General features: G+C 42.2%; 1 protein-coding gene across 4 annotated transcripts in view; it reads right to left on the bottom strand.

The window, feature by feature from the left end:
- The window catches only part of AP2A2 (adaptor related protein complex 2 subunit alpha 2), a 54,468-nt gene that overhangs the window by 17,511 nt on the left and 12,423 nt on the right, over positions 1-24,534 (bottom strand). For 2 of the 4 annotated variants that reach the window (XM_075425185.1, XM_075425187.1), the window contains exons 2-9: positions 21,896-21,964; positions 12,701-12,843; positions 11,862-12,055; positions 4,926-5,055; positions 3,861-3,962; positions 2,317-2,425; positions 1,667-1,817; positions 1,070-1,238 (exon numbers count right to left, since the gene is read on the bottom strand). In XM_075425185.1, coding sequence (XP_075281300.1) covers positions 1,070-1,238; positions 1,667-1,817; positions 2,317-2,425; positions 3,861-3,962; positions 4,926-5,055; positions 11,862-12,055; positions 12,701-12,843; positions 21,896-21,964 — 1,067 coding nt within the window. The remainder of the gene's footprint in view (positions 1-1,069; positions 1,239-1,666; positions 1,818-2,316; positions 2,426-3,860; positions 3,963-4,925; positions 5,056-11,861; positions 12,056-12,700; positions 12,844-21,895; positions 21,965-24,534) is intronic. The other 2 variants (XM_075425186.1, XM_075425188.1) reach the window with 1 other exon arrangement.

Raw genomic sequence — 24,534 nt, 5'->3', positions numbered from 1 at the left:
AGATGAAATTTGCTATAATCCATAGTCAAAATTTAAAACAAATACACTTTCATAATCTTTCAGATACAGAATGAACTTAGATACACCCTTCACACAAGCCATGAGTTTCTCACATTATTCTCGCTTTCAGTCACCTAGAACGGGGTCACTGGAGAATCAGACAGCTTCCTGCTTTTAGATAATATTACAAAAATTCAATTCATCAGGTTTTGTTTCTGTAGTATACATACTCAGGTCTGTGCACGTGCTGAAAGCATGGAGGAATTTGCACAGAATATTCAATGATTACCCTAACTAGGGTGAATGAGTTTGTGGTCCACTGTGCACTGGCTAACTGGCACCACTGGCCACAAATTCACTAATAACTGGTTGAAATTGTCAAACCGTCAACAGGCCAATGAGCAATTAGCTACATGCAGGTTTAGTGTTTTGTTTGCCTTGTATCAACAGAAGCCCAGCTAGAACAGGTATGTACTTTAAAGTTAAACAAATGTATCACTATGCTACAGCATAAGCTTGAAAGAACGCAATACCAGTGTGCAAGTAAATTTACATGCAAATCAGTCTTCCTCTTCTAACTTCTGCTTTTCACATAAGCATGACCTGGGAATGCAACTTTCTGATTTCTTGACTTTCTGATTCTGCAGTGGAAGCTGATGTGCTTACTGCTCCCCGTAAGTTACTTAAGTGAAGATATAGTGTCTTGTACCAGCAAGACAATAATAAAATAAAGTCTTGCCAGCATTCTCCGTTTTGAAAAAATTATTGTTCTTCAGTTTACAGCTTGAGGAGATACCCAAGTGTTACAGGAACCACAGCTACAAGTATCAGATTTACCAGTAAGCTGCAGAAATAAACTGAACCTGACCTCTATCGTTGCCAGCACAGCAAGATTTTGCAGGCTTAAGGAAAAAACCTAAAGCAGACTTCTGAGAATAACTCACTTGGTCCCCAAGTATTATTAGCTTAATTCGGGATGGGGGGCTTGGGGCAGTGGGGAGAAGGGAAGAGGGTATTGAGGCAGGAGAGAAGACGACACTCAAAACAGACTGCGCACTTAAATATTTACCTTCAATGCATTGATAACTGTTTCTATGTGTGTTTTCACAGCCTCATGTGAGAATTCAGAGCTGGCAAGCGTGCACATGCTTTCCAGTGCTAGGTAACGCAAATTAGTTTCTCGGTGCTGCAAGAATTGACCTAGCTGGTTACAGGCACGGACTAGTAGATTTGGCTCACTGCACAGAAGAGAAAGTGAAAGGGTTAAAAGCAACAGGTTTGAGAACACCCAATACAGAATACTATTTCTACAGTGGAAATTCCTTAAAATGCCTCATTGTCTGCTAGAATGCCTCGCTGGTGAAATGAGAATTCAGATACTGTGAGCAAATAATCTCTGTTGAATTAGAGTGGTAGGGTAAACACAAAATACCAAAAAAAAAGCAGAAGCTAGAAACAAAGCAATAAAAAAATATGCTGACAGCACCACAGTTCATTACTACTGTTTGATTCCATTGCTACGGTTGTGTCCCAATCTAGCAAGCAACTTCATATCTGTTCTCCTCCCCTGTCCCCCCAAGCCAGTAAAATTCCATTTAGCGCTCACGACAAAGCCACAGGGTCACTTAAAAAATCCTCTCATAATAGAAGCGTTCTCACAGCTCACCTGTCATGATGTATAATTAAGCTTATTGCCTCAAACAGCACAGCATTCTTTGCATTTGAGTGTTGTACTTTTTTTGACTTTGGCGGCTCCTGCGCTTTGTTAAGAATAGTTTCCAGGCATTCTGTTAGACGACCACGTACCGCAGGGTCTTCTGGAGAAGAACAAGCCGTTGGACAACTTCATTTTGCTCAACACCCTAATCCCTTAGGCCTTACACCGTGCTAAATCTGAATAAACCGAAGTATCCTGATACATTAAAAACTGTTCACCCTCCTCCAATATACAGTTGGCAAAAGAATTCTATGCCACTGTTCTATTTTGGTGAGAACAAAAGCCAAACATAATCCACATTATAATATACTTCAAGGTGTTAATACAGCTGATAGTATTAAAGAATGTTTAAAATGTCAGTTGCAACTGGTTTATAGGATGCGTACTGGTTTGACACTTTGCACTAAGCTACGTGGCCTTTTGAATTACGTTGCATTTAATTTTAACAATCTGAAACACTCAAGGAGTATAGACTTCAACATCCTTGTCTTTAAACCATGTGCTTACACTGCAAGTTATGGTAACACTACATCACAGTCGCTCTTTGGAGATAGGGTACTGCATAAAAGAGATGACCACTGTTGTGATTTGTGCAATACCTGGAGGTGGATAGCACTGTAACAGCCTCAGAAGTTTCACAGATAACCAAGGAGCAGGAACAAAGTAGTACGTATAGTCCTGAAGATCTGTTGACGCAGAAGTTACAATCTGTAAAATAAGCAGACAGTACATCAGCTACCGAAGTTCAGGGATGCACAATCATGAGAAGCACCCGTAGAACACTACAGGTCACAGGCTTACAAAACTATTGTCACTAGCAATGTTTAATTCATTAATTAGGTGCAAGGTGTCATACTATGAGTATACCATGAGGTTCCCCAGTAACACAAATTCAGTTTTACAGATACAGTAGTCTAGGAAGTCTCTTCCTGAAAGCATACTCACTTTTCTTTAGCATGAATATGACCATCTTGTAACACCAAAACGTTTAACGATTCAGCCAACAGAAAGCCTAAATATAGTGTTATCGTTGACTGATGATAGGTGAACTTTGAATTCAAGGAAAAGATGCTATGACAAACTGAACTACGGCAGAAGGACCAACTAATGCCTTCAGCAGTATTCATACTCCAGACCGAAGAACAGATAGCTTTCACAGAAGAGGTTTATATGTACAGTGAAATATGATAAGGATTAGATCAGATTTCAGAAGGAGTACACCTCTTCATGGATTTCTTGTCCCCCTCTGATTCAAGGGTAAGCACGAGTTTGGCACTTGCTGTGATCAAAAAAATTTTAATTCTTGCTGCTCCATTACAGAACAGTTACGCACTTCCCTCAGCACTCCCTTGCTTTTAAGTATTAGACAAAATCTTCGTATTTGAAAAGAAATTAAATTTCTCTGAACTACAAGCAATTTTGGGTATAACACCACATAAATCTGGGTCTAAAACGCATTTGTGAGGTAACATCCTTTCATGTCTTGCATACCTTCCAAAAGGCAAAAATCAAACAAAAAAAGTAATGAAGCTTTCCAGCATGAAGACGCTAACTTACAGAATGTCTCTCCACTTCTCCCTGCATCCTCTGCCCCCGCTTAATCCCCTACACCCACTTACAGAATATCAAATGCTTATCATCATTAGCCTAGCAGCAGCTCAAAAGAGGGAACAGGAAGAAGACTCATCTTCTAAGAAGCTTAGCTAAAGTTAAAAGTACATGCTGTATTTTTGAGGGTTCTGTGCAGAAGTCTGCAGAATCAGTCTTTCATCCAACTACTCTTTGGTGTTATAGTAACATAAAACAAGGATTAAAAACTTAAATGCATCATAAGGATCCTTTCAAGTACAAGTAGTTGAGAGAAAGACACAATTTTGCTACATAGACATGGAGCACAGAAAGGATTACACCAAGAAAGTTTGGGCAAGCTAACAGTTTTCTGCCCTGGTACGCAACAGGTGTTGAAACAGATTAGCTGAACCAGCTATGTGAAGTGAAACTGAATTATCTTCACTTTTAATGGTACACTAAACTAATCTGACCTAGAAAGCTGAATAAAGAGGCAATGGCAAGCTAACATGACCTAGAAAGCTGAGTAAATTAAGCAACAGTGAAGTATTATCACAGTTATCATTTGACTCACTCTGCTTAATCTAGACACTGCCAAGGAGACTGAGGTTTTAAACTCTTCTGGGTTCTTCTGTGCCAGAGTGGTGATCAGACTTGTAGCTGCAGTAACCACACCCTAGAAAATAAAACAAAGCAATACATCAAATTTTGTAACAGTTGAAGATCCTGTCCATTAACACCTTTCACTTCAAGTAATTATTAACATACAACAAAACTAAATTTATCCCCATGACAAAGCCCCACATTAAAAAGCCCTTTATCTGGTTAGCAGCTAAACTAATTACACATCTTCAAAATTCAACAAGATTTTCAACATCATGAGACTGCCATGCTTGCGCAGCATTTCATGCTATTTTTGTATTAGCTTTGTATCATGTTTGGATAGTACATCTAAAACAAAGCCTGGATACAAACTATCTTATTACACAAGAGAAGCATGACTAGAAGAAACAGGATGCAGTAGATCATCCAGGAAAGAATTCTAATGACCCAACATGAAGAGAGGGCTTTGTATAACACCACCATTTCATATTACTGCAGACTACAGCACTCTTATTACTGCTGAAGCACAGGCCTTAATAGCTTTACTTTCATAAAGTAACTAGATGGGGAAAAATAGATTCTATTATCTAGAACAGTAGGTTTTTCTGAACCAGCAAGATAAGAATGACAACATGGACACCATATTACTAGCAAGTCCCAGCACTGACATATCAGGCCTTACATTTTTAGTGCAGATCTAATCTTAAAAGGCCTAAGAAAATTAGTATTACACCTATGCAGTATGACTTAGGATCACGAGGCACAAGATTAATTCATTTACAGCCAGAGCAAAAGAAGAAATTGTGCATACCATTCTTGTATCTCCAAGCATAATGTAAACAAAGCCTTATTAAAAATTAAGGTATACAGCAACCAAAAACGGTCAACTCCTACTTCCTTCCCCAAGCCTGAAGAAAACAGCAACCCATTTGCTTGAGAGATTCAAGCACAAATAAGTTAGTAATGTATTTAACAGCAGAAGTAACATCATTCTTTATACAGAGTAGGCCCGAGAAGCATAATGAAGCTGATTTACCAAGTGCTGGTCATTGAGGAGATGCACAACTCTAGATGTCCAGTCTCCCATGGGGACAAGGTCAGGGGAAGTTCTATATAAACGCAGCAAGCATAAGGCAGCGCTCTGCTTCACACTATCCATAGTATCTCTGCAAGACATAAATACGGATTTAAAACACAGTGGTTAAGTCACAGCAATACTTGCAGGCCAGCATTATGCTAGTCTTTGCACTGACTGAGCATCCCTAGCCACACAACATCTTTTCAACACAAGTTGAAACAGAAGTTCACGAAATTCTTCTTATGTTACAGTATTTGTTCACAGAATCACAGAATAGTACGGCTTGGAAGGGACCTCTGTGGGTCATCTAGTCCAACCCTCCTGCCGAAGCAGGGTCACCTACAGCAAGCTGCACAGGACCTTGTCCAGGCGGGTCCTGAATATCTCCAGAGAGGGAGAATCCACAACCTCTCTGGGCAGCCTGTTCAGGGCTCCGTCACCCTCAGAGGGAAGAAGTTCTTCCTCGTGTTCAGACGGAACTTCCTGTGCCTCAGTTTGTGCCCATTGCCCCTTGTCCTGTCGCTGGGCACCACTGAAAAGAGCTTGGCCCCATCCTCCTGACACCCACCCTTCAGATATTTATAAGCATTTATTAGGTCCCCTCCCAGCCTTCTCTTCTTCAGGCTGAACAAGCCCAGTTCCCTCAACCTCTCCTCGTAGGGGAGATGTTCCAGTCTCCTCATCATCCTCGTAGCCCTCCGCTGGACTCTCTCCAGTAGCTCTTCATCTTTCTTGAACTGGGGAGCCCTGAACTGGACGCAGTACTCTGGATGAGGCCTCACTAGGGCAGCGGAGAGGGGAAGGAGAACCTCCCTCGTCCTGCTGGTCACACTCTTCTTGATGCACCCCAGGATCCCATTGGCTTTCTTGGCAGCCAGGGCACACTGCTGGCTCATAGTTAACCTGTCGTCCACCAGGACGCCCAGGTCCCTCTCCGCAGAGCTGCTCTCCAGCAGGTCCGTCCCAAGCCTGTACTGGTGCATGAGGTTGTTCCTCCCCAGGTGCAGGACCCTGCATTTGCCTTTGTTGAACCTCATCAGATTCCTCTCCGCCCAGCTTTCCAGCCTGTCCAGGTCACGCTGAATGGCAGCACAGCCTTCTGCTGTATCTACCACACCTCCCAGTTTGGTGTCGTCAGCAAACTTGCTGAGGGTACATTCTAACTCTTCATCCAGGTCATTGATGAAGAAGTTAAACAAGACTGGGCCCAGTACTGACCCCTGGGGGACACCACTTGTTACCGGCCTCCAACTAGACTCAGCGCCGCTGATGACAACCCTCTGAGCTCTGCCATTCAGCCAGTTCTCTATCCACTTCACCAACCACTCATCCAGCCCACACTTCCTCAGCTTCCCTAGGAGGATATCATGGGAGACTGTGTTGAAAGCCTTGCTGAAGTCAAGGTAGACAACATCCACGGCTCTCCCTTCATCTACCCAGCCAGTCATGTCATTGTAGAAAGCTATCAGATTGGTCAGGCATGATTTCCCCTTGGTGAATCCATGCTGACTACTCCTGATAACCTTCTTTTCTTCCACTTGCTTGATGATGGTCTCCAGGATAAGCTGCTCCATCACCTTTCCTGGGATGGAGGTGAGGCTGACCGGCCTGCAGTTCCCTGGGTCCTCCTTCTTGCCCTTTTTGAAGATTGGAGTGACATTGGCCTTTCTCCAGTCCTCGGGCACCTCTCCTGTCCTCCAGGACCTCTCAAAGATGGAGAGTGGCTCAGCAATGACATCCGCCAGCTCCCTCAGCACTCGTGGGTGCATTCCATCGGGGCCCATGGATTTGTGGACATTCAGATCACTTAAACAATCCCTCACACAGTCCTCCTTAACCAAGGGAAAGTCGTCCTATTTGTAGGCTTCTTCTCTTACCTCCGGGGCCTGGGATTCCTGAGGGCCAGTCTTAGCACTGAAGACTGAAGCAAAGAAGGCATTCAGTAGCTCTGCCTTCTCCGCATCCTCCGTCACCAGGACACCTGCCTCATTCAGCAGCAGCCCCACATTGTCCCTAGCCTTCCTTTTGCTGCTGATGTAGTTGAAGAAGCCCTTCTTGTTGTTTTTGACATCCCTTGCCAGCTTCAATTCCAGGTGAGCCTTGGCCTTCCTCATCGCATCCCTACATGCTCTCACCATGTTTCTGTACTCTTCCCAAGTGGCCTGCCCCTCTTTCCACATTCCATGGACCTTTCTCTTCTGCCTGATCTCTGCTGGAAGCTCCTTGTTTAACCATGCAGGTCTCCTGCCTCCTTTGCTAAATTTCTTTCTCAGGGGGATGCATTGCTCCTGTGCATGGAAGAAGTGTTGTTTAAAGAGCGACCAGCACTCATGGACCCCCCTGCCTTCGAGAGCCCTGGCCCACGGGATTCCTCCCAGTAGCTCCTTGAAGAGGGCAAAGTCAGCCCTCCCGAGGTCCAGGGTTTTGATCCTGCTTATCGCCCTGCTTCCTCCACGCAGGATCCTGAACTCGACCATTTCATGGTCACTGCAGCCGAGTCTACCTCCGACCTTCACATCCTCCACCAGTCCCTCCTTGTTTGTTAACACAAGGTCCAGCAGCGCGCCTTTCCTTGTTGGTTCCTCCACCACTTGCATCAGAAAGTTACCGTCGATGCTCTGTAGGAACCTCCTGGACTGCGCCTGCCTAGCTGTATGGTCTTCCCAGCTGATGTCAGGGTGGTTGAAGTCCCCCATGAGAACCAGGGCCTGTGACTGTGAGGCTGCTTGCAGCTGCCTGTAGAAGGCCTCATCAACCTCCTCCTCCTGGTCAGGTGGCCTGTAGTATACACCCACCGTAATGTCACCCTTATGAGCCTGTCCCTTAATTCTAACCCACAAGCTTTCAACTCGTTCCTCATTTGCCCCCAGGCCAAGCTCAATGCATTCTACTTGCTCCCTCACATATAGAGCAACTCCCCCACCTCTCCTTGTTGGTCTGTCTTACCTAAAGAGTCTGTAGCCATCTATGACAGCATGCCAGTCATGCGAGTTGTCCCACCACATTTCTGTGATGGCGACCAAGTCGTAGCCGTCCTGCTGTATAATGGCTTCCAGCTCCTCCTGTTTATTGCCCATGCTACATGCATTGGTGTAAACACACTTGAGCTCGGCTGTCAATCTCACCCCTGGTCTTGGCACTCCAAGCCTAGGTTCATCCCTAGTGAGCTGGGCAATATCCCCTTCCCCCTTCGAACCTAGTTTAAAGCCCTCTCAATGAGCCCCGCCAGCTCGTGGCCAAGAATTCTTTTTCCCCTTTGAGATAGCTGAGTTCCACCTGTCGCCAGCAGGCCCAGTGCTGTGTACACCTCCCCATGATCAAAGAAGCCAAAATTTGACTGATGGCACCAGTCCCTGAGCCACCTGTTAACCAGGTGAGTTTTCCTGCCCCTTTCAGTGCTGTTCCCTGCCACTGATGGGATGGAGGAAAACACCACCTGCGTCCCTGATCCCTCAACCAGTCGCCCCAGTGCCCTGAAGTCCCTTTTGATGGCCTTGGGACTTCTTTCTGCTATCTCATCCCCGCCAACCTGCATTACCAAGAGGGGGTAGTAATCAGAGGGCCGCACCAGACCAGGGAGTTTCTTCGCAACATCCCTAACCCGGGCCCCAGGGAGGCAGCAGACTTCCCTGTGGGATAGGTCCGGTCGGCAGATCGGGCCCTCTGTTCCCCTCAGAAGGGAATCACCAATGACAATGACCCTCCTTTTTTTCTTAGTTGAGGCAGTCGTAATTCTTGGGGCTGTCTGACTCGTTCTAGGCAACCCCCTGGATGGAGCCTCACCTTCACCCACATCCTCTGTGGCCGGTCCCTCACATTCCAGAGCCCCATATCTGTTGCTTAAGGGCAACTGGGCCGGTGAGGGAGGCTGGGGGGAGATTCGCTTGCCGCCCCGAGCAGGGATCCGTTTCCATTCCCCCCCATCTCTTCGGTCCCCTCTTTCTGCTCGGTGGTAAGAGGGTAGGGGGTTCTCTGCTTTCTGTGGAGCCGCCTCCTGCTGCCTCTGCCTCAGGGAGGGCAGGGTGCAGCTCCACCAGTCGATCTCCCTCTCACACTCCCGGATGCTCCTCAGCCTCTCCACTTCCTCCTTCAGTTCTGCCACCAGGCTGAGCAGGTCACTCACCTGCTCGCACAGAACACAGCAGTTGTCTCTGCTGTCCTCCGGTACAAGTGCCAGGCTCAGGCACTCCCTGCAGCCAGAGACCTGGACACGCGCGTTCTTGCGTGGGGCCTCCGTCTGGGTCCCCACACTCCTTCTAGCAAGAGCTTTACCACGGGTGGTAACCATGGCTAGAATATCTCCTGGAAGAGCGATGCCCACTACTTGAGTTGCCAGAAGGGGCGGCTGCACCCTGCCAGTCGCCTTCCCCGCTCGCCCTGCCTGCGCGAACTGCCGCGCCGCTCCCGGGCTGCTGCGCCGCCTCTGTTTGCCGGCTCTGTTCGCTCGCGCTCCCTGGGGGCTGCTCTTATCCGTGAGGGGGTTTGGCCGCTGTCACACTCGACTCCGCCCCCGCTGAGTCAGAGCTGCCGCTCGTTGGCACCTCCCGCTTTCCCGCTCGGGGGGGGGTGGGGCCTGGGGTCTCCTCTCTCTCTCTCGGCGCTTTTTGCCGCCTCGCCGCTGCGGTTTTGCCACCGGAGAAAGGGTCCCTCGGCGCGAGCCTCTGCTCCAGAACTCTTCACCTTCAGTAGCTTTGTCCAGTAAGTTTAACTAATCAAGTTCTCAACCATTACATATGTCTAGTGGCCTCTAATGACTCTTTGCAACTTTAGAGTGACATTTCAGATCTTTTTATCAGAATTAAAAGTTCATCATTAGATGAGCACAAGCTCATCTCATCATGAGAACAAACTTCTTCCAGACTGACTCAAGTTAAATAGTGAAGGCACATTATATTATGCGTAGGACCAAAGCTGGATCTTTCGACAGGTCCTGCCTATATTGACTACTCAACACCTTCAGTACCTACAGCTAGCATGCAAGTCAGCTAGCTACCACTAAGTATGCAACCCACAAATCTATTCACCTTGCCATCCATGCTGCTGGCACAGAAATGGGCTATTTTAAAAGCAGCATGCTACTATTCTAGTTCAGTGAACTCCCTTTCACCAAGTAGTCAATTAAGCATTTTGCATATTGCACAAACAAAAGCTAAAAAATATACAGAGCATTAGCACTGAACATTTTAAGAGGCAGTTTATGCTGTGCAATCTTGGTTAAATGTTCAGAAGCCTCCACATCACCAGTATAAGTTCAGCCCACCTATTCGTTATGAATCTACCAATTTTCCATGTTGTATCGTGGTTAAAAAAAAAAAACCAAAACCCAACTTATTCCTTCCCGCCATCTACTCCCTCCCTCCAACTCCCAAGCCAAGGGAGCTACAGTAAAGCTGCAAATATAACTGACTGCTCATTCTGCACAGGTCACTTAGATATGACATACACATATACAAATTATATATATATATATATACACACTTAGAAATGCAAAGGAATAAGACCCTGAAGAGTGATCTCAGAAACACAGCTCAAAATTGAAACAAGTCTGAACTGAAGGAGCCGTGCTCTCTGTCTAGGATTGATGACCCTAAGTGAAATTTTTGGAAGTTTTTGTGGTTACCTTATTGAAACCGATGACTCATCATCACAGGGTTGTCTCCACTACATGGAGAATAGCACCTGACAAGGGCAGTGCAGGACAGGACAGCAACAAGCCTGACACGGCCCCAGAATGCGCCATCTCTACACCTGCACGCTTACACAGGGAATTCCATGTCTGAGAAAGGTGGAATTACGGGATAGATTCTCCCCCATTTCCTCCACCAGACCAGACCCATACTGAGCATCAGGTGCTAGCTACTTATTCTTCTCTTTCTGGCCCATACTACATTTCAGCTCTGCAAAATAGTAATAGTGTTCAAGTGTGGCATTATAGAGACACTTTTTCAAGAATTCAGACATTATTTCTTAAGAGGTTTGCCACGCTAGATATCAGGAATTGTATCCTTCCTCTTGTCGCCAACTCAGACAGCGCACATAATCGACAGACAGTGTTGCATAAGCAAGCATACTTTCAACATTTGCAAGCTCCAGTGCTTGACATTTAGAGTATTAATATAGTTCTTACGCAACACGTTACTTTTTAATATAAGACATTAGTTTGTTATAAACCAAGATCAATGCATAGTCCAAAATTTTTATATCCATAAGAGAGTTTAAATGTGCTGTTTGCGCTTGGACATTTTAAGTTTCAAAATAAATTAGCCCCAAAACCACAAGTTTCATTTTAGATTTACTTAATTACAGTTTCAGACATTTGCCAGGTCTGTTTAGAGACTTCTAGCAACACAAAGGAAAAATTAGAAAGTTGGCAATGACTATTTGCCATTTACAGGAATTGCTGTTTACATGGCTAGTAGAGGAAGCAAGAAAGCTCACACACCAGAATATTCTCACACTCCTTATGAAGTCAGGGCTATTTAAGTAAGAGCCAGCGTAGTAATGTGAACATCTATTTAGGTCCATTTCTTTCTCCTTTTCATCAGGAGAGATGAGTAAAGTAAAACATGTGCATGGGTTGGAACCAGATGATCTCTAAGGCCCCTTCTAACCCTTACCATTCTATGATTCTATGATTTCAGGGGTGTTTACCGCCACACATTTATACAGAACAAAAACTTGATCACAACACAAAGCTATTTGTACACTTATACAAGCAAGTCCACACTCAGGTATATCAAAGTATCCGCAATTACTGGAAATTGTCACTGCAGTATTTGTACTGCAAGCGCAGGGCTGTATAGCTCTAAGCATGGATTAAAAGCTGCTGCAATGGAACCGAGTTGATGAAAAGGTTTATTGATGTTGTATTTGAAGGAGGCATGTCATACCTACCCAGCTACAAGTATTTTTGGAATTTCTCCAGCAAATGCTTCCGCCATCTCCCGGCTACCCACATTAGCAATACAATGCAGAGCAAGTCCCATGAAGGTGGGGTTGCGGCTGGCCAAATCATTCTTGATCGCATTGTTTATTAAGCGAATCAGCTCACTGTTAGAATTCACTAGTACGGAGATGAAGAGATATCCCTGTGATTCAGAAAAAGGAAAATGAAAATTGATTTTAGCTGACTTAAATTATGTTTTCTGTTAGTGCCACAAGTAATTCTTTGAGACATACAGTTCTCCTCCAACACCAAACATAAGAAGAAAACCAGATACTTAGATAGAAGAGCGAAGGCCAGAAAGATTAAGTGAAGTAAACAAAAATAAGTAAGCTTAGCGTTACCCTCATTTATCAGTTTTTAAGTGTTTCATCAATCTATTTCAGCATATACACAAAAGATCATTTTAGATTAATGGGAGCAAATAAAGAATTTGGCTTATTATTCAAACACTAGTAAGTTACATGTAGCTGACAAACACAACTATACCTAGGAAGACTTAGAGAGATGTTCTGAAAATTCAAAGGTTACTTGCCTTTTAACAGAAGACTCAAAGGCAGTTTCATAACAAGACTAATAATGTTACGCAGACTGCACATTTTAGCTTTTACGATTAGTACAAGCTTCTTTGTTGCACAAAGGTGTTTAAATTTCAGAATCCCTGTTAGATCTACAATAAGGCTTTAAGATGGGGGGACGGGGAAATAAAGCAAAGTCCTTTACAGACTATACAGCTGAGGCAAGATATTAGACAGAACAGCTTATCTTTTATAAAGACTGAGTTACTCACAATTTGTTTCTCTGTATATCTATTGGAACTAAGCAGGTTTACAGCTTCCATGTGACCAAAGTCAATGTCATGCCCCAGGAGAAAGATGAAAAGCAGTTTGCAGACATATTTTTTCTTACTGTAACCATCCAGAGCCTTGTCACCTGGAGAGCATGGAAACAAAGAACAATGAAGCCTATGTTGTCCCTGTATCTGGTTCCCCCCACCCCCTCAGTTCCACTGATGTACCTCATCATATCTTACAGTAACAGGACTCACAGTTGTACCTAGCAATTAAGACTGACATTTGACTCGCTATGTATCATCCCACAGAAGAGGGGCAAATTGAGGGTTCAGTTACAGAAGTACTTGAATTTTACAAATTTCAAATGTATTATTTCAGCTTTTATTCATCCTACAGGAGCAAAATACTAAATATGTCCACTTATCTCCGACTTAAAGAACTATTAAGTCTTTACATCATTTTGTGATAAACACATGAAAGTATCACAAACCATCATCAACAGATGTCAGACAATCAAACAACTCCTGGGTTTCAAAAAAAAAAATTATTCCCAGTCATAGAACACAGGTAGTTTGTAGCTCTTCCTAATGGTCCGAGACAGAAAAAAAATGTATAACTGATTCAGTGACAGATCAGCTTCTTCAACAAGACATTCACATGATATTAGTTTTAAATATTTATCTAAATCTGAAATTCATCTATAAGTAAGAAAAAAAAAACAACAGAAAAGCTGAAGTTTTAAAATTCATTTACTGTTATCTATATCCTGAAGGATAGTCATGAAATAATGCTATCATCTAGTCCCTGAATTATCCTATGTCCTTAAAGTATGTTCATGCTAAGAGGCAGTACATACGTGTTTACTCAATTTTCATTTTCCTGTTAAGAGCAGCTAATTTTCCACGCACATCTTTTCTTGTTAAACCAATTATTAAACCTTTTTCACAGTACAAGGTCTTAAAACACTTCCTGAAGTGCACCACAGTAAAGGACTCAGTAGCAAGAAAACAAAACCAGCAAGTCTTTTTAGAAAGAGAATGATATATCCCAAAGCCTTGAAAAAACACACAAAATGGTATTACCATGAAAGCTTTGGAGTGTTTGTAAAATTAAAGTACTCACAAGTGTTTCAATTTTAGAAGAAAAATGCACCCTAAATAGGTTTGGCCTCCTGTTGTAGCATTGCTGTATTTCAGAAGTTTGTAAAAGCTACATGGAACACTACAGGAGCTTACAGCTCACCACGCAGTCTACTTCTTTTCCTGAAGAAACAGGGCTACGTACGCATATACAATTTTTGCAGAACATTCTATCCCTACCAAATCAGGAGGTTAAGGAGTATACACTATATCAGGCAAGCCTGAATGCTACAGAGTTCAGTCAGGGTAGCCAGATTTTGATAGATGCTGCCTAGAAGGCTATATAAGCTCCTTAGTCTCTGCATTCTGGGCCCAGAATAACTAGTCTGTCAGATCAGCGTGCATTCCTTCATGATGGGCAAGGTCATCCAGAATGGCACTGCATAAAGTAAAGCTGAAATAAGATATCCATAACTCATTGCCCTTACCAAAAGTGCACCAAGCTTCAATTTTTTTTTTCCAAAACTTCATATTTATGTAATAGGCAGCTAAATGTATAATAAAGAATCTTAACAGTATAGAAGTTTCTCCTTCTTCCTTCTCATCCACTGGTGCAGAAGCAGGTTAGATTTCTCATGCCACATGCATCTACAGCTCCCACAGATTTCACACTAAATCCAATGACTGTAAAAATAACAGAAACCTTACCACTATAAACTAAACTTATAGTTTGCGAAAGTGAACACTACCATCAATGCGTGAAGCCATGTAATGTTAGTGAACCAAGAGAAAGCATACTGGCACATTGAAGTAGACAATAACAAAAGGTTATGTCTATAGGCTGCAACTATGCATTTTGGGGGGTTGCTTTCTATTTTGACTCTAGAAACTTCTTTTATTCACTTTTATTTCAATTGAGAAAAATTTAAGCACACAACTACCATTTTAATATGGACAAGGATACTCTTCAAATCTGAGTCTTTAGACACTTTTTTTTTTAAACTAGCACAGACTGCATATCAGTTGCCAGCAAAAATAAGGTTTACCTTAAAGCTATTTTTATGCTGCACAAAGAACAGTTGCATTCAGATCCATACCACGGAAACCAATACATGTCAAATTTTACTTGTATACATGAAGCTGCATTACTGAAGATATCCATGACAGTGAAATCCTGCTATACTGGATCCTGTCAAGATCCTCTGACAACAGCCAGCTCAGCAGAAAGCTGCCTGAAACCATGTTTTCTTCAAGTCACATTTACAGTTTGCTGCCATAAGGTTATTTTCTTCCCGAGTCAGCGAACGAATCCAGGGTGGTTTGCTTCACTAGACATCTGAAGAACCAGAGCCAGGGGATGAGGGGGAAAGCATTATATCCTTCCAAGATAGCAGTATTTTAAGAGCTCGGATTAGCTCCTTAGATCTTCGGGTATTTGAAGCATTTTCGATGGAAGCTATGCCATGCAATCAAGCTCAAAACATATCACCATCCTACTAGCAAGGAAAAAGCACATGACAGAGAAGGAAGCTGCTATCAAAGAACAATACCATAAAATCAGTACCCGAAACACTTTTTCTTAAGACAAAAAAAATAGTCCACTGCCTGCTTTCAAAAGCTGTCTAACTCCAGCTGTGTTTTGAAGTCTTTAATTCAGATTCTTATTGAAATTTCAAGTTTAACTATCCAATTCCTCTCCCTCACATATAGCATTTACAAATAAAGAGTCTACTTTAAACACTACTACCAAGTCTCATTTCTCAAGTATGTGCTAAAATAGTGCAGCTTCCCTCAGCCTCAAGCAAACATCCAAACAAGAGCAGAAGGAAATTTCACATGTTCTGTTATTTTTATTGCAATACACAATCATTTCTTTTAACTCAGCTAATTTTTAAATGCTTTTGGGAACATTTGCAAGTACTGCAAATCAAGTCAGCAGAAACAGGAAGGATTCAGAACACACATCAGCAGGTTTCGAGCACAGTGGGCATTTCAAAGGCTACTTGCTTTCCCTGGAAAGTTTATTAGTCATTTTTCTAAGAAACAAACAGCAGACTGGCAAACAGTATTATTATTAATAAAGAATTATTACTTTCACATTTCTGTGCATCACCTACCATATCAACAGGGAAATTTTGGTTTTCATTGCTCATAGATCTCTTTCGCACAGTCTTCCAAAAAGTAGAAAATAAGGCACAAATGCATTATGAGACCCTTTGGTTCCCATGAGTTAAAAACAGCATCTGCTTTTGAATCTAATCCTTAAAAAAATCCATCCTGCTACCAGCCAGAGAGAGCAAGAATGCGGTTCAGTCCTGTGGGATATTCACTGGAGGGGGTAGAGGATAAGGAAGCCTGACAAGTCTAGTCTCACTAGTATCCAGGTGGTTGACAGCTATATCAAAGACAAGACAATCTCAGCTTTTGAAGCTGCAGTAATGACTTACGCAAAACAGAATGGACAACATCCTTAAGTGTTTCTTTGCTTTCAGTGTGCTTCCTTCCTAGGTTGACACTGACCTGTGTTCATTCCGTTAACAGCAATCCAGTGCTATACTGTATCAGAATGCCTACTACTAGCTTAGAGGCTAAGAAAAATGAAGTAGCTTTCACACCTTGAGACAAGATCTGTTTTTCCGCAAGAGCGACAGCCCGAGACCTCTAAATGAAAGGCTAAGTATTTGGGGCAGACAACCCATACAAATCCATAAGCTAGTATTTAGTTACCACACTACAACCACAGGAACAGTGTTACTAGAGCAGCCCTACACCTCAGGTGATATTTAAAGCCTGGTTTTACTTCCAACAATTAACTTTGTCAGAGAAGACACTTTATTACTTTGCTGTCTGATGGCATTCTATGCCTATTTCTTAGAAGTGTGTCTCCTGATCAGAAGACAGTGTGACTAACCACACTCATCTTATAAATAAAGACTATACTTTCAAAGCCTGCCAGGAAATAAACTCACTGTTACACAGCTTCTGTTTAAAACAAGTACGTAGAGGCTTATCTTGAACTTCCCGCAAAGGGTTACTGTGTAGTCTGGGACAATAGAGGAGACCTGCTCGAATTTGGGAAAACAAGAGATCTGAAGTTAAAAAAAGCAGAGATTATCAACTGACATTGGGGCACTTCTGCGCAAGACAAAACTAAGATACAGTAGCATGTCTGAAATCTAGCAGCCGCTTTTGTAACACAAACCCTATTAAGCAACCAGGAAAAAATCAAAACCTAACACCAGATCTGGAAAAAAGAACAAGCCCGAATCAAGCAGAGAACAAAGTTCCTTTAACTGCAGAAACAGCTTATAGATTTGTGGGCACTTTCATTAGTACACAAAATCTGCTCTGAGAGATCAAAATGACACAACAAATTAATAAACTAAGTATTTTCTCACTCATTTACAAAACAATTGCTATTCTGACAGCCAGACTTCTAGTTTGGCTCAGGCATAGGAGCAAAATCAGCTTAGAGTCCGAACATGTAAAACAAAAGGAACAGCATTTCTCCACTTCACACTTAACTCCTACAACTTCTGCTTTATTACACTGGTGTAGTTTCTCTCTACTACATGCATCTTATCTCAGTTAATGCAGAAGCATTTAAAGCAATCATCAAGGACATGCTGACCTCAGCTATGGAGCTTCCTCATGCTGAAACAAGAGACAAAGTCACCTTAAGTACAGAGATTCTAGATTCCTTCCGAGCTGGGAGCACAGAAGCCAGATCAGAACCCAATGCCATGGCATACATTTCATCCGTTCAAAAGAAGTATGGCTTTTGCAGAGATGCACAGCCTCATCCCAGACTGTTAAGTACAAGGGTATTTTAAAAAGCAGGTTCCCCAAACACAAGGCAGGCAAAAGGCTTGTCAGCTACTTGCATCAAAGAACAAAAGTAGAAATGCTTAGCCTCTGCAGCAGTGTAAGAATATACCTTCCAAGCTACATGAGGTGGGGCTCTAGATACTGCAACACAGTATGCTGAAGTGCGTAAAGGTCCAGAGGAAGGAAAGGATACTTGTGGAATACCAGTCTCTTGTGCTAATCTCAAGCAAGAACATATCTGTGTCAAGTGGCACTACTGCCAGCTTTGGTTCTTACAGTCAGACCTTTCCCTGGTTACAGCAATCCAGCCAGTCCAACAGCTCCATCTTCAGACAAGTAATTCCCTCCAGGCCCCGGTATTCCCCATAATTAATTTAGCAAAGGACTCCATTTTAATTTCAGTCACGCATTTTTCTTAATCCAAAAGATTTAAAAACATTTTAAAAAGTCAAAGCTACATAAAAGAGCTGGGTTAAACTGAATGACCTCCACTTAAACCAAGAAGAAAATGCATTATGAAGGTCTGTTTATTTTTATACAGCCCTTCCACAAGGAAGAACTACGCAGCACAAAGCCCATGTAGAACTTCTGCAGCAGAAATATACACACCTATCGCCTCCTCACACTCTCAAGACCTGAAGCAGTTACACAACAAGTCGTCCAAACTCAGCTTCTTTCAGATTGTGACATTTATGTCTAGTTTTCGTTCAGGCTACTTCAAGCTATTGTCTTCAGTTAAGTAAGATTTTTTCACCTAAAATCCACACAAATTCAGTAATAAAGTAGCCAGAACAAAGACCAGCTTATGGGAAGGTTTAGTCATCTTTCACTCAAGCTACTGAATGAGCACACACTGGTATTTATTCAAAACTATTTAAACTGTGCTTCAGGGATGCTCCACAATATATGTAGTCTAAAGTTATTGCACTGCTTTGCCAAAAGCACGTTTATTCTCTGCTCATTGCCTGATTCATGGTTCTACACAGCCAAAGGTTCCTATGATCATTTCTCCCCTGCATCACAATTAACCAGAGAAGAAATTACTGGGCACGTAACTTTTAACCATTTTTGTACTTCAGCCACAAAATACTTTGCAAAACCGAGGAACAGAACTGAACAGGCTTTTATGAACTGTGCCATCAGCAGCTCTTTAACCTATGATTACTCAGTGATACAACACAGTTACCAAACTACCTAAGTTAAGAGAATGCTACTCTGACAGAATTTAGTTCATTTCTAGCTTCATTTCTGCAAAGTTTTCTTGTTAGTAATACAGTGGCTTACATTGCTGCTTTTATAAAGACATTCACACAAAAGAACACCGAAGACAAGCTCTATTACATGTTAGGCAGTCTTTTACTAGAGGTGCTATTAACAACCTTCTGCATACACGTGCATAGACTCTTGACAGGGCAAGACTCAGGGTGACTGACATTGACAAAATACCGAATTGTGTGTCAAGTGTTCATCCTGTGATCCCCACATTGGATTTACTGCACTTTATCAGTAAATGCACTTCGCAGGCATAATTGTTATTAGCATTAATTTTAAAGGCTGCATTGATTGCTGTGGTACCCAATCAATTCACAGATTCACTTCTTTCACACTCGCAAGTTTACAGAAGTCTGCAGGTTAGTGGGTGTGGATGGGCCAAAACGGAGTTTAACTTGTCTTACTCAAAACATGTAAGCCAGCATTTTTTCTAGAATGCTTAGCTTTCATATGGAATAGAGGTTTGAATCTAGCTTCCCAATTTCAGTTTGTAGATTACAGCTTTTCACGGCAGGGGCAAACATAAGGAGTTAGACTAGTAAGCAGCAAGTGAACTGCTCTCATCTAAAAAGGATTACTTAATAGTATTTGACCACACTGGTCTATATCCCTACGAGTCACTACTTAAACAGCCTTAACCATTACGAACTTTTCTGCAATTCCTTATTCTGTTCCTTTACAACAGCATATTTAGCTCAAGCAGGTCTGACAGAACCTCCTTCATGCTTCAGGCACACTGGAACATAACAGTAGGCAGTAAGGTTCCACAGGAGCTTCAATAACTTTTTTTTTTTCATTATGTCTTTTGAAGTTTTCAGACCTTTACTGCAAACTGAAGTCTGATGAATGTTTCCAGCTTCATTAGTGAAAAATTGATAAAGTTTTACAAACAAAGTAAACCTTGCCCATCAACCAGATCAAGATAAAAAAGATGGTGCAGCCTCAAGTTAAGTTGCTGAAGAAGCAGCTTTCTGTGTTAGCGTGACTGCAGCAAGGTTTCCAGCTAGGCCTTTACCTCCAGTTGTTCTTGATGACAGAAGGGCATAGGTGGAGTAACTGTTAACATATATACAGGGAAAGTGACAAGCTGCTTTCTAGAAAAACCCATCCTGTCTGAACAATTAAGTAAATAATTCAGGTGCTGAAATGTATTTCAGCAACAGCTGATAACCAATAATGATGCTATCTGACAGCAAGCAGTTTTACAAACACAGACCAAGAGAAAACAAGCAGTCTTTGTGGCTGTATCTTCCAGATTAACCAAAGTAGTGAAATAAATTTGAAAAAAAAGTAACATGAAACTTCAACTAACTTACTTAAGTGTACAGAAACTTCTTAAACAGTTTTTAATTAAACTCAGTCTCTTTATCTGAAAGGCATACTTCATTTGTCTAGTACAGATCTTGCTTGGAGACTAAACTGCTGTATTTAAAAGTTACAATTTTACGCTTAAATTTACTAGGCAATAAGCTGATCCACTTTGATCATACAGCTGGACCTAAGAAAAATGGCTGTTACTCTTCTACGCAGGTTTCCAGCAGACCCTTAAACCATGTGCTAGTTGCTCAATGTGCGTGCATACTTAGTATATGAAAGCTGTATCTGCTGCTTGCTGTCTGGAAAACAGACATGAACACTCACTGTGATTGGAAAACAGACACAAGTTTTAGACTTGGATTGAGTGATGGAGAATAGCCGGTAGAACAGACTATGCAAAGCCTGCTACTTCTGGTAAAAAAATCAGACCAACATCAGCATTAGAAGGAAGCTTTGCAATGAAAGGGAATTGAAAAAAAATATGACAGCACAGGGAGGTGACTAAATGAAAGTTCCTTTTTCTGTTTACTCTAGAAAAATAGCCATTAAAAAATTTCCTCAGTTACCCTACAAGTGAAGTTACCAATCTCGATAAAGTACACTGAAGTTTCTACGAGAAAAACATTAGCACAGAGACATGTGATGGCTTCTAATTTAGGAGAATTTCTTAACTTTTCTTGAGTGTCTTGCACTGTGTTCAAATTTTCCCTTCCAAGCTGTTGTTGACACCCAAGGTTTTGCAGGTCTTCATACGCCTTTAAGAGACATACAACTTAAAAAGTAGCAACAGATCCCTACGAAGTTCAGGAAAGTTATTTCAGGATTTGTTAATGCATTGAGTATTGAGTATTCCAAATAGATACAGTAGTCTAAGTCAGGATAGGATTAAGGTAAACAAGTATAATTGGTATACAGCAAATTCTGAAGCCACATATATGACTGCGCCCATCACACCTCCACACTGCAATGCCTTATCTAGCTATACACACCACCCCATATCTATTTAAACAGAATGTTTGCCACAGCCACTACTAACAGAACTCCATCCAAAAGCATCTCAATTACCCCTCAGAATCTTTAAAATTTGAAGCCCCATACACAAATAGTTACAGCATACGTTTTCCCATGTGTTGTTTAAAAGTGAACTGCTGCCTCTCAGAACTCACGAAGATGGAATTAGTCACTGCATATCCTTTGTTTCATATGAATAATGTGTGTTGCTGTTGCTTAGGGGAGTGGTCAAGACATATGGCTTCATCAGCTACATATTTTTATCTTAATTCTGCTAGAAGACAGCCCAACCCATTACTTCCCTAAAGGTGTGGGGAGGAAGAGACATTTAAACAGATTCTGTTTTACTGGAAATAACTACACGCAGTTATGTTTCTTCACACTAGTTCATGCCCTTCTGGAAGAAAACAGACTAAGTAGTTACACAGTTAGGAGGCAAACAGAACAGTAGCTCAATTCTTTGATACGGGAGGGAGTTTTCTTCTGTTAATGGCCAAGAGTCACAGGACTGTCAAGTTCTGTAGTTAAGAGATCATTTTCACAGTTATTCTAACAGCCTGCTCTAGCATTTTGCTTGCATCAGCAGCTGACAAAAAAGTCTGAACATCTAAAAACAAAACAAAAACCCATAGAAGACTGTCATATGAGGATATATGCATAGTTTAGTACCACCGGGTCACTTACCTTTAAATTTTGACCGAATGTTTGCTAGTTCTTTGTTTATCCTCTTTATCTCCGCTTCTTTACTTTTGCCTGAAACCAAAAGAACAGACATCAGGATACAGTGCTTTGGACAGCCCCCTGGCACCCTAACCTTCTTTCCATCCAACTATGCTGTGTGAACACACAAACACCAGAAGGAATTATTACTCTCCCTTTCCAGTACTAGGACTAGATGAAGGAAAACATCACAGAGGTAACTTAAGCATCACTTTAAAAGGGAATTTCTGAAGCTAAAAGGACCTCCCTGTTTCAAGAAGCTTTGCAGACTTTAGACAGTAGCAGTCACATGCAATTAGTCCGAGATGCCTTTATCACTGACTTTCACAAATGCTTCAGTTTTTCTGTTCCTTAAATTGGCAAGAGAGAACTCAGTTTACTTCCAATTTGATTACTAGGTTGACAGTGCTCCGAAGGAAGGAGACTCCTAAGCACAATCCTATAAATAAATAGCTTGTGTTACTCCTCACCTCAAGGACAAGCTAATTTACCATTTCTGTACTGAATGGAAAGCAGCTTTGCGGAGTGAGACCTGGGTGTCCTGGTGGACGACAGGTTAACCATGAGCCAGCAGTGTGCCCTGGTTGCCAAGAAGGCCAATGGGATCCTGGGGTGCATTAAGAAGAGTGTGGCCAGCAGCTTGAGGAAGGTTCTCCTCCCCCTCTACTCTGCCCTAGTGAGGCCTCATCTGGAGTACTGTGTCCATTTCTGGGCTCCACAGTTCAAGAAAGATGAGGAGCTACTGGAAAGAGTCCAGCAGAGGGCTACGAAGATGATGAGGGGACTGGAGCATCTCTCCTGTGAGGAAAGGCTGAGGGAGCTGGGCTTGTTTAGCCTGAAGAAGAAAAGGCTGCAAGGGGACCTAATATATACTTACAAATATCTCAAGGGTGGGTGTCAAGAGGACGGGGCTAGACTCTTTTCAGTAGTGCCCAGCGACAGGACAAGGGGCAACGGGCACAAACTGAAGCATAGGAAGTTCGGTCTGAACACGAGAAAGAACTTCTTTATTCTCAGGGTGACATAGCACTGGAGCAGGCTGCCCAGAGAGGTTGTGGAGTCTCCTTCTCTGGAGGCATTCAAGACCTGCCTGGACAAGGTCCTGTGCAGCCTGCTCTAGGTGACCCTGCTTTGGCAGGGGGGTTGCACCAGACGATCCCCAGAGCTCCCTTCCAACCCCTACTATTCTGTGATTCTGTGAATGGTCATTCAGGTCAACAGCTTAAAAAACATTCTTAACAGATACTGAAGAAGAAAAGCAGTAAACTTAAAAGTAGCCCCAAGAATCAAAAGACCTCAGATACAATACATGCATAAGTTCAGACTTTTAATGTGCCCCATGAAAGTCACTTGAAAAAACAGAAATATTTATAATTCACTTTTTATTAGGTGACTTTACAACCTTAGGCTTCTCAGCACAGTTTATATTTCATATCAACCTTTGATTCCAAGAACAGGTATTAGGATAGCTAGTGCCAATTCAAGTTAGACATTTGGAGAAATAAGCTGCAGTTAAAATCTGATAATGCAAACTTATGCAAGTAATATTTGCATTGTCCAAACCAAAGCAGCTTATTACTCTTTAGCATTTTAGTTACTGGTGATTGAGATTCTATAGAGGTCTGGGTCCATTATCTCCTACATGAGTGAGCACAGTAGGGTAAAACATCCAACTCAGGCATTATATTCAGTTGCTTGAAGTTTGAGAGAAGCAAACGAAGTCCACTTCAGCAATGTACAAATAGTTATCTACTTGTGCTGGAAAAATCAGACCTATACCTACTCAAACTTTCCAGCAGTTTCTAAAACATCAACTAGCAGCAGAAAAAGACAGCTTCACAACCTTGTAGCCAAATATATGTGATGCAGAGTAAAGGGATAAGAGTTTCCTGGCCCTGACTGAAAATGGTCCAACCTTATGAGTAGTGGAGATCAGATGCCCTGCTTTCACACTCCACTTTCCCCCACACCACTCCAATCATGACTACAGTCATTTCAGTGCAAGGCTTGAAGAGCAGATCAGGACCAGCATGCCTACGCACCTTCAATCTCACCCCTTTCTTCCACATAAGCAAAGCAGCCACTTACAGCATTTAAACATCCTACCATATCTGCATGTGCAAACTTCCTGTGTCACCCAAGGATCGTTATTACCCCATTACCATTCCAAACACGATCTGACAGCAGACCAGATGAAAGGTGATCAAGTAACTCAAGGAAACAAGTGCCTCAGTATAGGTTAATAGCAAAGTATTTAAAGTGTAAGTGAATCCCACACCAAATACAAATTAATCCAGATTTTGTCACTTCTCGATTTAGACCCAAAAAAAGAAACTGAAGTTATACACTTCCCAAACCAACTCTTGCATAAGATGCAGAAGACTGGTTTATATTAATATGCCTGTAATAATGGCCATAAGAGTACAGACACATAGCAAGACTAGCATACTGTACAAACGGAAACAAGTTAGGCCCAAAATAGAAGCAACTACTTTGGTTTGCCTTGTCATTTTAACAAAATACCTACAGGTTTGCTTAAAATGGAATTTTTCAACTCTACGATAAGGAGCACTGCCCTCAATTACCCATTGCCCAATAAGGGG

Source organism: Opisthocomus hoazin, chromosome 7, assembly GCF_030867145.1.
Source record: "Opisthocomus hoazin isolate bOpiHoa1 chromosome 7, bOpiHoa1.hap1, whole genome shotgun sequence".
NCBI lineage: Eukaryota > Metazoa > Chordata > Aves > Opisthocomiformes > Opisthocomidae > Opisthocomus > Opisthocomus hoazin.
This window is presented reverse-complemented; position numbering and strand designations above follow the sequence as displayed.